Source organism: Oncorhynchus keta, chromosome 36, assembly GCF_023373465.1.
Source record: "Oncorhynchus keta strain PuntledgeMale-10-30-2019 chromosome 36, Oket_V2, whole genome shotgun sequence".
Classification (NCBI taxonomy): Eukaryota; Metazoa; Chordata; class Actinopteri; order Salmoniformes; family Salmonidae; genus Oncorhynchus; species Oncorhynchus keta.
The window spans coordinates 19,219,839-19,234,978 of record NC_068456.1 but is presented as its reverse complement, the minus strand read 5'-3'; the positions used below and the strand labels follow the sequence as shown (position 1 = coordinate 19,234,978).

At 41.4% G+C, this 15,140-nt stretch overlaps 2 protein-coding genes across 6 annotated transcripts in view; one reads left to right on the top strand and one right to left on the bottom strand.

Annotated features, from left to right (window-relative positions):
* The window catches only part of LOC118369761 (pleckstrin homology domain-containing family A member 1-like), a 29,607-nt gene extending 27,071 nt beyond the window's left edge, over nucleotides 1–2,536 (bottom strand). For all 5 annotated transcript variants that reach the window (XM_035754426.2, XM_035754427.2, XM_035754430.2 and 2 more), the window contains exon 1: nucleotides 2,381–2,536. The gene's annotated coding sequence lies outside the window, so the exon portion shown is untranslated. The remainder of the gene's footprint in view (nucleotides 1–2,380) is intronic.
* A 2,887-nt stretch (nucleotides 2,537–5,423) lies between these two features.
* Nucleotides 5,424–10,543, top strand: vkorc1 (vitamin K epoxide reductase complex, subunit 1). The gene is made up of 3 exons (XM_035754697.2): nucleotides 5,424–5,697; nucleotides 6,724–6,833; nucleotides 7,854–10,543. The coding sequence occupies exons 1-3, from the start codon at nucleotides 5,510–5,512 to the stop codon at nucleotides 8,063–8,065; spliced, it is 510 nt and encodes a 169-aa protein (XP_035610590.1). The 5' UTR covers nucleotides 5,424–5,509; the 3' UTR covers nucleotides 8,066–10,543.
* The last annotated feature ends 4,597 nt before the right edge of the window (nucleotides 10,544–15,140 follow it).

Genomic DNA, 15,140 nt, shown 5'->3' with positions numbered 1-15,140 from the left:
GAGGTCGACCGATTAATCGGAATCGCTGATTAATTAGGGCATATTTCAAGCTTTCATAACAATCGGAAATCTGTATTTTTGGACACCGATGTGGCCGACTTAAAAAATATAATATTTTTTTACACCTTTATTTAACTAAGCAAGTCCGTTCGGAACACATTCTTATTTTCAATGACGGCCTAGGAACGGTGGGTTAACTGCCTCGTTCAGGGGCAGAACGACAGATTTTCACCTTGTCAGCTCGGGGGATCCATCTTGCAACCTTACAGTTAACTAGTCCAACGCTATAACCACCTGCCTCTCGTTGCACTCCTCAAGGAGACTGACCGCCTGTTACGCGAATGCAGTAAGCCAAGGTAAGTTGCTAGCTAGCATTAAACTTATCTTATAAAAAACAATCAATCAATCATAATCACTAGTTAACTACACATGGTTGATGATATAACTAGTTTATCTAGCGTGTCCTGCGTTGCATATAATCTGACTGAGCATACACGTATCTGACTGAGCGATGGTAGGCAGCAGCAGGCTCGTAAGCATTCATTCAAAGAGCACTTTCGTGCGTTTTGTCAGCAGCTTTTCGCTGTACGTCAAGCATTGCGCTGTTTATGACTTCAAGCCTATCAACTCCCGAAATGAGGCTAGTGTAACCGATGTGAAATGGCTAGCTAGTTAGCGGGGTGCGCGCTAATAGTGTTTCAAACGTCACTCGCTCTGAGACTTGGAGTAGTTGTTCCCCTTGCTCTGCATGGCTGTTGTCGTTGTGTTCCTGGTTTGAGCACAGGGAGGAGCAAGGAGAGGGAAGGAAGCTATACTGTTACACTGGCAATACTAAAGTGCCTATAAGAACATCCAATAGTCAAAGGTATATGAAATACAAATGGTAAAGAGAGAAATAATCCTATGATTCCTATAATAACCTTAACCTAAAACTTCTTACCTGGGAATATTGGAGACTCATGTTAAAAGGAACAACCAGCCTTCATATGTTCTCATGTTCTGAGCAAGGAACTTAAACGTTAGCTTTCTTACATGGCACATATTGCACTTTTACTTTCTTCTCCAACACTTTGGATCTCCAGCCAGTGGATCTGGATCAAACGGAAGGACCCTTGCTGGGCTATAACTTCTTGACCCCCCCACCCCCACCTGAGAACCCAATTCAGATCCCTCCAACTTGAGGAGGGCATATGAGGTATGCGCTGCCCGTCTTTCTTGTCCCGACATGTTCATTACTATGGGACAGCTGGAGATCGAATTTGAATATTGAAACCATGTTGAAAATATCGGGGAGACAGACAATAAGGTTTATACAAATCTCTACTGTTGAAAACTAATTGTTAGTCTAAAAGAAATGTGAGATAATGTCCAGAAGCTTTTTATAGTGGAGATCAAGTTTATAAAGTGCCTGGGTGGGGCTGACGAGACAGTGGATTGCGCAGTCAGATGGAACAGAGTAAATAGGCATTTTAAGGTCATAGATTTAGCAGGTGGTAACTTGTGGAATAGACACCAGCTGGAATGCGGTTTTAACCAATCAGCATTCAGGATTAGACCCACGCCTTGTATAAAGGAGCATACTGAGTAGAATGTCATTAGATAGTTTCAAATATTTGTTATATATTTTTTAAAGAAATGGGTTTAGTATCTCCCAGTCTCTGGCCCACAATCCAGTACAGTAGGTGGGGGTAATCCCGAGTGGCGCAGCGGTCTAAAGCACTGCATCTCAGTGCTTGAGGCGTCACTACAGACACCCTGGTTCGAATACAAAATGTATCACAGCCGGCCGTGATTGGGAGTCCCATAACTGGCGCACAATTGGCCCAGCGTCGTCCGGGTTTGGCCGTCATTGTAAAGAAGAATTTGTTATTAACTGACTTGCCTAGTTAAATTAAAAACGACGTTGGATGCCAACCACCGATAAACCCCACCGAAGAAGTAGTAGTCGTTCTGCCAAACAAACGTTATAACGAATTGTGGCTTTTATTTAGGAAGTATAAGGCTAGTTGGCAGCTAAAAACACAACACACTTCTCGTGTAGTGATAATTCTACTTTGCAAACTACTGCTTTACCTAACTAGTGAAATGCGGACGGACTTTTTTTCTCCTTCACTAACGTAGTTAGCTAACGTTACTGGCCTGGCACAGAATGAGCTCTGACAACTAGCTCTAGTTAGCATAACTGTAGCTAACCCATTCATAGACGCTAACTGCTACGGATCAGAAGGGTTTTCGAAATGTAAACGTTAGCTAACAAACGCATTTCAACTGTTCGCCAGCTTCACGTCAAGGCTTTAACTATAGCTAGCTAGCTACCAAAACTTTGTCTCGAATAAACGTTTACATGTATATTTGGCGGCTTGCAACCAGTGCAACTTACTCAAGTTTTCTTCACACAGGAGCTCATTGATTCAGCCTCTCCTCTTGTTATGCTGGGTTGGATGAGTTCCCACTCACTGTATAAAACTAATTTTAGGCTGCTACTGTGTGTGTGTGTGTTAAACATGGATTTTTTGCCCCGTCTAGCGGCCAAAATCAGAACTGCTTTTTATAAAATAAACAATTGCAAAGCGAAAACTTTATATTCAGCATAATTTCCCGCTAAAGTCCGCTCGTAGCTCCTTTGCCTGATCTAATTGCCGCCACATCAACTAAGTGGCGTGTATTCATGGATGGACCCGAAAAATAACAAAATAATGTATATTTCGTCTCTGTGCTTCATAATTTTCCTTCAATTCGCAAGAGGCTGAATGGGTGCTGTCTGGTGAAAAATGATATGATATTGCTGGCGCCCATAGCGTTGAATAAAGGGAAGCCGGTGAGCGTTTGGCCTCCCTTGATAAAAAAAATAATAAAATAACCAATCAGTGTTGAGCTAAACTGAGAGAACTCAACTGTAAATGGTCCTGGAGCACCAAAAAAAGTGTCAAGGGAAGACAGCTTGGATTTGGCTTCACACCATTCACATCACACCAAAATCCAAATGTAATTTACAGGCAAAAATGGAATTGTTGCATCTCCTTTTCTTTGTGGCTAGCTAGCTAGCTAAAATGGTCCCTTTCCTACATTAACTGTGGATGGAGATAGATATTTGGACTTCATTCTCTGTACTGGCCAATGTTTATAATGGCAATTCGGATCCAACCATAAATACATACATTATGCCCCTGGCCTGAAAGGCTTGAAGTTCAACATGTAGCTAGATGTAGTAGGCTAATGTTAACTCTCGAGCTGCACAGCGGTGCTAGAGGCATCATTACAGACCCTGGTTCGATTCCAGGCTGTATCATAACTGGATGTGAGTCACATAGGATGGCGCACAATTGACCCAGCATCGTTAGGGTTTGGCCAAGGTAGGCAGTCATTGTAAATAAGAATTTGTTCTTAACTGAATTGCCTAGTTAAATAAAGGTACAAAAATACAAATAAACTAGCTGGTCTGGCATTATAGGCAGGTAGCCTTGGACAACAAAAACTAAAAGTGTGTACTGTATGACATAGTCATAGACCTTTTAGGCAACATGAAAGAGGAGGATGGCATTGACGTTTCTCTACAAGTAGGGTGAATCAACACTACCTGTGCATACAGAAATCAGTACCATGGACAGCAACGTCATATTTAGCTTTGTTTGGACTAAATAGTTTTTTCACTGTTTTAAACTAAGCATAGGTGATTAGATGATGTTGCAGTTGAAATGGCGCAGGAATAGTGGAGGCAGTGCCAGTTCTTTGCAACTTGTAGTTGCAAAGAACTGCAACTCTCCATGGTTCTAAATCAATAGTTGTTTAGTTGGCCGAAAATCTCGGAAACATTAACTTACTTGGCCATACTGTAGGTCATGTAAACTGTTTGTTACAATAAATATGTTTTGTGGACTTCACCGACTGATGTTGCTCTCCGGTTTAGTGAAGAAACAAAGCTGTGGTTTAATTTATTCTGCCACTGTGTCTTCTTATTGTCTCGGCCTTAGGCCTATATATCACGGTGTCATGGCATATGAAGTAACAGGTTATAGAGCAAACAATGCAATTATCACAAGACGGGTTGTAAAATAAGGCTTTTATTCCTGGCTTGGCTTTTTCGGTGATTTTACCCATGCACCAATACTGCTTCAACTACACCTAATCATTTAATCCGTAAATCGTAAGAGCCAATCAATGATTTTGTGCCCGAATAAAAGAGTTGGCTGCGCTGTCCCCCCTGTGTAAACAGCCCACATCTCTGCTACAGCTATCAAAGTCCGCACCCTGGAGGCCATGGCACGCGAATGTTTATTTTCTTTGTGGAGTTCTGTACCACCTCTGGCGTAACATCTGCAGTGCCGTCCAATTGACCAGTGTGTTGTGAACAATATTAGCGTGAGCAACGATAGTGTAATCGATGGTTCATCTTCAAAATAAAAGTCCCCACTGATGCAAACGGATAAAAATAGCAGAATCATGCCACAATTGGACTAGATGTTATATACATTTAAGAATACAATTATGTGTTCATTTGACCCACCGAAAAGTACAAATCAGTTGAAATCTCACATATTTGCATTGGGGGTATACTTTATTTATTTATTTAACCAGGAAGGGTTACAGTACAGCCTAACATGGATTGTGCATGAAATGGGGTATCAGCCTACTCAGTGACACTCACAGAACACAACTGTGTAAAGTTGACACAAATATTAGTGCCTTAGCTCTTATTGTGGGACTCTAAAACGACTGAAATTAACAACATTTAAGCTCACCAGTCAATCTGTGTATTGAACATTCATATTGCAATGTACAGCCCAACCTATGGATTGAGCAATCAAATTGCCATCAATAAAATCGAATTGTGTACATTGTCCCTAGCATATGCCTGCCCGTACCATAACCCCACCACCACCATGGGGCATTCTGTTCACAACGTTGAAACCAAGAAAACCGCTCGCCCACACAATGCCATACAGTTGGTCTGCGGTTGTGAGGCTGGTTGGATGTACTGCCCAATTCTCTAAAATGACGTTTGGGGCTGCTTATGGTAGAGAAATAACATTCAATACTCTGGCAACAGCTCTGGTGTACATTCCTGCAGTCAGCACGCCAATTGCAATTTTCGTTCAGCTCATTTTTTATATGTTCTATTTAACCTTTAACTAGGCAAGTCAGTTTAAGAACAAATTATTATTTACAATGACAGCCTATGAAACATGAAACATGGGACCAACACTTTACATGTTCCGTTTATATTTTTTTCAGTGTATATAGTTTACACCAATATTAGCTCTTGAATGAATTTGAATTGTTTACAGTTGTGTTGAATTTATATAACAACATTCCAACATTGTATAGCATTATCTAGGCCAATTGTGGCATGATTCCACAACCTCTCACCGTTTGCATCAGTTTCAATTGGGGACTTTTATTTTGAAGGCGAACCATTGATTCCAAAAATGTTGCTCACACTGTCGTTCACTAGACACACCGAAGGTTGTCCGTAGTAGGCTTGAATAACTTAATTGAAAGGCAATAGAACATGGCATCGAATAGTTGCAGTGGAGTTCCCAAATGGGAGAGAAAAACACGTTTGTTTCTTTGTATCTTCGGTTTGTTTTTGTCATTCTATGCTCTGCACGTTGAGATTTCGCGAGAGAGGGACCCTGAGTATCGGGCGATGTGCGACCTGGGAGATTCTGTGAGCTGCTCTAAAGTTTTCACCTCGAGGTAAAATAGTGGAGAATGTATTTTCTTCATGCATAGGCCTATAGTTTATTGGTATGTTTTGAAGCCGTTTTCGTATTTATTAGTAGCCTAGGCCTATATCTGTGCGATGTTGGGCAATGAACGCACTTCTATAACTCAACCAGCGTGCTAAACACAATTATCGCAGTTCCGTAGCATACGAATAGACAACGTTGTTCATATAATTCATAGATAAAGATGATCTATTATATTTCAAAGAGTCGAGTGACCACTCTAACAATGGAAATACATGTCCTCGAAGATGGAAGGCAGTCGGGAGGAGAGATCAGGTGGAACCATTCTAGTCAATGACAGGGCAGATACGCGAGTGAACAAGGGGCACAACTCCGATATATAGTAGTTTTTTTGGTAATTTCTGAAATGACACGTGCGTGTTGTTATCATGGGATTCGTAACAACCGAAGCATTACGAACCTTCTATTCGATCAAATAAGCCTCACGTAGAAAATTAGCAATTACATTTGTTGTTTACCACATTAAAAAATTCCTCACTTCGTGGTTATTTTCGTAAAACCTCAAGCTTCGCCTCTTCCTGTAGAATCTCCACCCCCTCTCAATGCCACGTACAGCCTACATTTTTATATGGGCAGCACTGATTGCACTGCACGGGTCCTTTTTTTTAGTTTATTATTTATTTTAAATGATTTCCTTATTTTTTTGTTAGGTGAATCTTAGTCAAGATGATACCAAAGAAATTATATTTTTCTATCGCTGTTATGGCCTACTCATTATTTTCTATAGCTTGGGTGTGTAGTTTAGTCTTTGGTAGAATCTTGAATTAAATTGTGGCATTCAGATTAGACAAACAATTCACACATGACAGATAGGATACAGTGCATTGTAGTATTTATAAAAATAGGCCTACACAGTCACAGTAATCCATTTTTATTTAAAAGCTGCACTGATGTCACACAATGACATGCTTGTATCATACTTATCACATTATGCATGACAAACCGTTGTGTTTTGCCTCTTTTTTTTTGTCAGATGGGGACGTGGTTTTGGGCTTGTACAGTTCTTCTTTGCTAAAGACAGTGTACTGAATCAACCCAACAGTCTGTTGGGGATCATTTTCTACACATTGCAACTGGCTCTGGGTAGGTCAAATACTCTATGTAGGCTACTCTCTTGTGAGTTGAGATGTCTGTTTCTGATCAGTTTAGGCTAACTTTTGACCAACACAATACAGCTCAACTGACCAATTGTCACCCCCCTTTGGATTGTCATTAGCTGACACCGCGATGACAGCTAATCTTACTGGGTTGGGGGTCCATATATATTTTAGTGGTTATTATTTTGAATTATCACTAGGTCGTACACAAGAATTTCTTATCAAGTGCTTTCTAGGGTTGGGTTCCATTTCAATTCTTGAATTTGCTCATTAAGTGGAGAATTTACATTGAGTTCAATTTGAATTTGAAGATGGTTGAAATTCAAATTGAACTCAACATAAATTCTCCATTTAATGAGCAAATTCGAGAATTTCAATTATGGAATTGGTATTAGACTGTTAGAATTGGAATTACATTTGTAAAAAAGTTTTTTAATTAATTAATTTAATTTAATTGAATTAATGCACTTAGTATAACGAAATGTACTAAAGGATTTGCATTGAATTATATAAACTTGTATTTCTATATTTCCAGTATAACTAGGCTGTCTGAACAGTGACGTGATCAGCCTGAAAGCCCCGGGCAATTGAATTCAAATTTGTAGATTTGAATTACTAGAGTTTACCTAACGTATGAGTTGAGGGGAATTTAATTCACTCTGAATTCAAAGACGGACATGGAATTTAAATGGAATTTACAGGGAGAGGGAATTGAATTACAATGTAATTTGTGGAATTAACCCCAACCCTGTCATATATGATTATTCAACATTTCAGACGCCCACGACAGTTCCCCATTTTGATTATTTTATGTTATGCAGGGATGCTATAATGTCTTCTTACTCACTGGTTGCATCCCAAATGGCACCCTATTCCCGTTTTGCAACACTTCTGACCAAAGCCCTATGGCAGCCCATAGGGCTCTGGTCAAAAATAGTGTACCAAATAGAGAATAGGTTACCATTTGGGACACACAACCAACATTCACTGTCTCTTGTGTCTACAGGTCAGTCTGTGTCCAGTAGGGCAGCGTTCCTCCTGGTCTTGGCCTCCTGGGTGTCCATGGCTGGATCGCTGTACCTAGCCGGAGTACTTGCCTTCATTCTGGGAGATTTCTGCGTGGTCTGCGTCTCAACCTATGTGGTTAACTTTTTGCTGCTCTTCACCAATCTGAAGAGGAGGACGGGACTGGAAGCAGTCAAGACAAAGACTGGCTGAGAGACTATCTTTGTGTGCATCTCAATAGTCTAAGTAGTTTTTCCCGCTTGCCTTCCACCCTACTGCACTGATAATATACAGCGCATTCGGAAAGTATTCAGACCCCTTGACTTTTTCCACATTTTGTTACGTTAGACTTATTCTAAAAATACGATTTAAGACATTTTTGCACTTTTAAGAAAAACGTAAATATGACATTTACTTAAGTATTCAGACCTTTTACTCAGTACTTTGTTGAAGCACCGTTGACAGCGATTACAGCCTTGAGTGTTCTTGGCTATCACGCTACAAGCTTGGCAACCCTGCATTTGGGGATTTTCTCCCATTCATCTCTGCAGATCCTCTCAAGCTCTGTCAGGTTTGGCGGGGAGCGTCATTGCACATCTATTTTCAGCTCTCTCCAGAGATGTTCGATCGGGTTCAAGTCCGGGCTCTGGCTGGGCCACTCAGGACATTCAGAGACTTGTCCCGAAGCCACTCCTGCATTGTATTGGTCGTGTGCTTACGGTCGTTGTCCTGTTGGAAGGTGAACCTTCACCCCAGTCTGAGGTCCTGAGCGCTCTGGCGCTCTGGAGCAGGTTTTCATCAAGGATCTCTGTACTTTTCTCCGTTCATCTTTCCCGCAATCCTGACTAGTCTCCCAGTCCCTGCTCCTGAAAAACAACCCCACAGAATGATGGCGTCAGGTTTCCTCCAGATGTGATGTTTGGCATTCAGGCCAAAGAGTTCAATCTTGTTTCATCAGACCAGAGAATCTTGTATCTCATGGTCTGAGAGTCCTTTATGTGCCTTTTGGCAAACTCCAAGCGGGTTGTCATGTGCAAACCCCAAGCGGGTGGCTTCCGTCTGGCCATTCTATCATAAAGGCCTGATTAGTGGAGTGCTGCAGAGGTGGTTGTCCTTCTGGAAGGTTCTCCCATCTCCACAGAGGAACTCTGGACCTCTGTCAGAGTGACCATCAGGTTCTTGGTTTTATTTTTTTATTTAACTATGCAAGTCAGTTAAGAACACATTCTTATTTACAATGACGGCCTACCAAAATGCATAAGTCCTCCTGCAGGGGACAGGGGCCTGGGATAAAAAATAAATACAATATAAATATAGGACAAAACACACAACACAACAAGAGAGACAACACAACACTACATAAAGAGAGACCTGGTAACCTCCCTGACCAAGGCCCTTCTCCCCCGAGTGCTCAGTTTGGCCCGGGAGGCCAGCTCTAGGAAGAGTCTTGGTGGTTCCAAACTTCTTTCATTTAAGAATGATGAAGGCCACTGTGTTCTATTGGACTTTCAATGCTGCAGACATTTTTTGGTACCCTTCCCCAGTCTGTGTCTTGACATAATCCTGTCTCGGATCTCTATGGACAATTCCTTCGACCTCAAGGCTTGGTTTTTGCTCTGACATGCACTGTCAACTGTGGGACCTAATATTGACAGGTGGCTGCCTTTCCAAATCATGTCCAGTCAATTGAATTGACAACAGGTGGACTCCAATCAAGTTGTCGAAACATCTCAAGGATGATCAATGGAAACAGGATGCACCTGAACTCAATTTCGAATCTCATAGCAAATACTTATGTAAATAAGGTATATTTTTTACTCTGAATACATTAGTAAAAAAATCTACAAACCTTTTTTTGCTTTGTCATAATGGGGTATTGTGTGTAGGTTGATGAGAATTATTATTTTTTGTCCATTTTAGAATAAGGCCACGTAACAAAATGTGAAAAAAGCCAAGAGCCCTGAATACTTTCCAAATGCACTGTATACAGTTACAATGTGCCATTTAGTAGACACATTCATCCAAACTGACATACAGCCATGTGCACATAGATTTTGTGTATAGCTGGCCCCAGTGGGAATCGAACCCATTATCCATGGGTTGCAAGCACCATGCACTACTACCTACTGAGCCACCCAGGACCAGCACTAATCTTGACTGATAAAAGAACTGGACAGGTGAAAGCAAATCCCCCAATAGACCTGATACTTATTGCTTTTCACCAGTCAACCAAACCTTTTCCAATCAGTGGATACAGTGAGGAAAGGAGATGAGGTGAGGCAGCCACTTAACATTGTTGAGATGCACCCTGCGTTTTATTACGTGGCTGCAGGCAGTTGAATTGGGTACAAAAAAATTGGTTACTGGCAAAGAAAATAAGCTCAACGGATCCTGTGAAAATGAAGCATAGGAATCTTTCAGACCCGGTTTAGCATTACTTAGGACATTGATGCATCAGTGACAGATCAGTCGTATTGTTCTTGCATTGGGTGCTCTTGGGACTGGTACAAAGGGTTGAGTACATTATAATTATGATACCACATACCCCTTTTCTGAAGTCAAAGCAGTTATTCCATCCACCTTTATTGACCAATTCACATTATACTTACATCATCCAGACTGTTACAGATAAATGGGCCAATTCATTCAATGTCTGTTTCTTTTAATAGAATAAAATTGTGTGTTCTCTCATAGCTGCATGTTTCTTCTACGCTGTTCAGCTGGCCAAGCTTGTAATACATGTTTACAGGTACAAATGGTTTATTTGAAGGTGGTATGCACACTACCTTTATAAACCACTCATAACACCTTTGAGGGTTGCAATATCGTTCATAACACAGCCTTTAAATAAGTCCCCTTTTAGATCCTTATTTATCCATTGTACCATGGAAATGTGACACGCTATTCAAGCAACAGGCTGGGAGCAGCAGTGTCAGCATTCAAGCATTACCCTTGTAGCAGTTTAGAGGTAAAATGTCTTGCTCAAGGCCACATTGGCTGTAGGTGATGGCACCATACCTGGGCATCTTTCAAATACTTTAAGGAGCTGTGCCTTTTTGGGAATTAACATATGTAATATTGTAATATTTGCCAATGCACCCTACGTAGGTAGTTCTTATGTCATCCTTTATACACCATTCATACAGTATGATAAGCATTGATGATTTGTGAAGCATCTATGTCATGCTAAATAAGTAATTTAATTTAAAGTGGTACCCAAATGTCCACCTGAGGTCCCTGGACTGAAAACACACACCAGAAGGGATTTTAAGATACCACTAGAGCATCCAAAACCTTTGTCTTTGCACATGTTGATGAATACGCAACTTAACTGGTACACTTGTATGTCGTTTGCTATACTATACTGGACAAAAATATACAGTTGAAGTCGGAAGTTTACATACACTTAGGTTGGAGTCATAACTAGTTTTTCAACCACTCCATAAATTTGTTGTTAACAAACTATAGTTTTGGCAAGTCGGTTAAGACATCTACTTTATGCATGACACAAGTCATTTTTCCAACAATTGTTTACAGACAGATTATTTCACTTATCACTGTATCACAATTCCAGTGGGTAAGACGTTTACCTACACTAAGTTGACTGTGCCTTTAAACACCTTGGAAAATTCCAGAAAATATTGTCATGGCTTTAGAAGCTTCTGATAGGCTAATTGACATAATCTGAGTCAATTGGAGGTGTACCTGTGGATGTATTTCAAGGCCTACCTTCAAACTCAGTGCCTCTTTGCTTGACATCATGGGAAAATCAAAAGAAATCAGCCAAGACCCCAGAAAAAAATTGTAGACCTCCACAAGTCTGGTTCATCCTTGGGAGCAAGTTCCAAATGCATGAAGGTACCACATTTATCTGTACAAATAATAGTACGCAAGTATAAACACCATGGGACCACGCAGCCGTCATACCGCTCAGGAAGAAGACGTGTTTGATGAAATAAATCAAATTTGAAATAAATCATTCTCTCTACTATTATTCTGCCATTTCACATTCTTAAAATAAAGTGGTGATCCTAACTGACCTAAGACAGGGAATTTTTACTAGGCTTAAATGTCTGGAATTGTGAAAAACTGAGTTTAAATGTATTTGGCTAAGGTGTATGTAAACTTCCGACTTCAACTGTAAATGCAACATGCAACAATTAACCATTTTAACCCACTGGGGATCCAGGACCTGCCAATCAGAATGAGTTTTTCCCCACACAAGGGATTTATTACAGACAGTCAGTTTCCGGTCTCAGATGATCCTGAAGAAGCCAGATGTGGAGGTCCTGGGCTGGTGTGGTTACACGTGGTCTGGGGTTGTGAGGCCATTTGGACTTACTGCCAAATTCTCTAAAACAACGTTGGAGGCGGCATATCATACGTAAATTAACATTTACATTTCTAGCAAAAGCTCTGGTGGACATTCCCGCAGTCAGCATGCCAATTGCACGCTTGAGACGTGGCATTGTGTTGTGTGACAAAACTGCCACACCTGTCAGGTAGATGGATGATCTTTTCAAAGGTATCATGTTTTAAGGTATGACCCAGGTGCAGACAGTGTTGAAGAAACAAAAGTTTATTCCTCAAACGGGCAGGCAAAAGACTGGTCAAGGCAGGCAGGGGTCAATAATCCAGAGAGGGTGTAAGGTACAGGACAGTGGGATCAGGTCAGGCAGGGGTCAGTAATCCAGAGTAGTGGGGCAAAGGTACAGGACGACAGGCAGGCTCAGGGCAGGCAGAATGGTCAGAACCGGGAAACAGGAGCAAGGATCAGGCGGGATCAGGGAAACAAAACGCTGGTAGGTTCTACGAACCAAACGAACTGGCCACAAACAGAGAACACAGGTATAAATACATAGGGGAAGATGGGCGACACCTGAAGGGGGGTGGAGATGAGCACCGAAAGTGGTACCAAGCTCCTACTTGGTCGATGTGAATGGATCACTGTACTGTCATAACAGGGTTGACCTTCAGATTGCTGAGCCAGCATCCACTCAGAACCCTGATGGTCATAGGGGTCGCATGACAAAAGACAGAACCCCAGCAAGTCACACATGGGGCCTGAGACATTGGGCGAAGAGCCAGGGGATCACAGGTCGACCGCTCCCTCATCCATCAATACTCCCCTTAGACAGTCAGGTGACACGCCTGTGCAGGAACCCGCAGTCCTCGCAGACAAGCCCCCTGTCTTTTTACGCTGTGGGTGTCTGTCCCGACCACCAAAATGACTTAATCTGTAGGTTTCCCATTAGGGATTGTTGACAGACAGAGATAAAAGTGAAGAGAGAACATATTTTGATAAAGTTGTTACCTGAAAAAAAAAATCTAAACTGTTCATGTTGGAAATGATTACTAGGTTTGTTTTGTTAGTGGAAAAGCTGCAGCAGACAGTCTTCGTACACAATGTACTTCCTCACAGTGTGAACAGGTGTGTCAGGGAAGTTAAATTGCCGGTATGAGGTACACTTTTCACTATCTACATGTAGTATTTTGGCACAGCAATACAGTTCACTGATCAAATGGGTCAGTATAACAATGGTCGGCCCGTTCATTAGGCAGGATTAGGTGGCCACCTACGGTAGCTGATTGACAGGGTTGCATTTTGTGAGCTAAACTGAACAAGACGCTTCTCCAACACATAAAACTAGGACCGCCGCGCCACCTTCCTCTTCAAGTGAGCACAGCACAACAACAGTGAGTAACAATGTCTTGTATGCTGCTGCATAAATTATTAAATATGACAGGGAGACATGTATACTGTAGCTAAGAAAGTAATACTAAGTGTATGTTGTGTAGTAAGCTGTTAGTAGCCCATGTGCCTTACCCTAATAATTGGGTCCCTTCCCCCCTCATTACTTAGCCTAATGTTCTGACTTGCTGGTGTGCATGTAGCCTATAGCCTGTTTTAGGGAGATGTCAGCATCAAATACTGTAAGAGCTTTCATTGTCTTCTTATATACCCCTTTATTTATCCTACAGTTCTGTCTTGGTTAAATGCAGTAAATGAGGCTGAATGAACTGTTTCGCTTCCAGACAAGGCTCTACTGATAGCCAGGTGTAGCAATGGTAAGGATTCACTCCATGGTGCTGAAAAGAAAGCCACGCTGTCGGGACAGCTTTATATAGGCCCTAACAGTTTGTGAGCACAGTTTGTCACTGTTATAGTGCAATTAATGATCAAGGCCCTTCTCCTCCGATTGCTCAGTTTGGCCGGGTGACCAGCTCTAGGAAGAGTTTTGATGGTTCCACACTTATTCCATTTGAGAATGTTGGAGGCCACTGTGTTCTTGGGGGCCTTCAATGCAGCAGAAATGTTTTGGTACCCTTCCCCAGATCTGTGCCTCGACAAAATTCCTCATGGCTTGGTTTTTAGCTCTGACATACACTGTCAACTGTGTCACGGTGTGTGCCTTTCCAAATAATGTACAATCATTTGAATCAAGTTGTTGAAACATCTCAAGGATGATCAATGGAAACAGGATGTACCTGAGCTCATTTTCGAGTCTCATAGCAAAGAGTCTGAATACGTATGTAAATAAGGTGTTTTTTATTTTTAATAAAATTGCAAACATGTCTAAAAACCTGTTTTTGCGTTTGTCATTATGGGGTATTGTGTGTAGATGGATTAAATACATCATTTTCCAGATCAATTTTTGAATAAGGGTGTAACGTACTGTAACAAAATGTGGAAAAAGTCACTTGGTCTGAATACTTTCCGAATTCACTGTACATCAGCGGACATTTATTGAGCAGTTTGAGCTGACGTTGCAGGCCAGCTCAGTGCTGCCACCTCTCATTGAGTATCTCAAGTTGAAGGCCGACCGGTGTACTGCAGGCTGCCAGGAGTAACTAAACTATCCTTCTTGTGTGCTTTTATTTTATAGAAAAACATAATCGGTTTAAGGACATACATCTGGTAATAGAATAAATGATTGGTAACAGCAATGAGTTTTAACATGAATATTGCACACGAAGATGGCCATTTTCCCCATTCACTATATTGGGGATCCTGATTTCTGAAAACAACAGCCTGCAGTAGGTAGCAGAAAGCGATTGATTCCGGTTGTCATGGATACAGTATTTTCAAACTAACTTCTGTTTCCCCTGAAAAAAACGTATGTGGTGACTTCGCTCATGCTCTTTTTATACCTGCTACGTTAGGTTAGGACTCCTCTAAAAATCACAAGCCAATCACCACAGCGTGAGGGTGTTCCCAAAGCATATCGTTGATGCCACCGTAGGGACAGACCGCACATCTCAGTTCACAATGCATGTATATCATCTC

Bases quoted from the DNA above. Each gene is read 5' to 3' on its own strand.
- vkorc1 (XM_035754697.2), top strand. From the start codon at position 5,510: ATGGCATCGAATAGTTGCAGTGGAGTTCCCAAATGGGAGAGAAAAACA. The intron at 5,698-6,723 runs GTAAAATAGTGG...TTTTTTTGTCAG, and splicing joins TCTAAAGTTTTCACCTCGAG to ATGGGGACGTGGTTTTGGGC. The intron at 6,834-7,853 runs GTAGGTCAAATA...TTGTGTCTACAG, and splicing joins CACATTGCAACTGGCTCTGG to GTCAGTCTGTGTCCAGTAGG.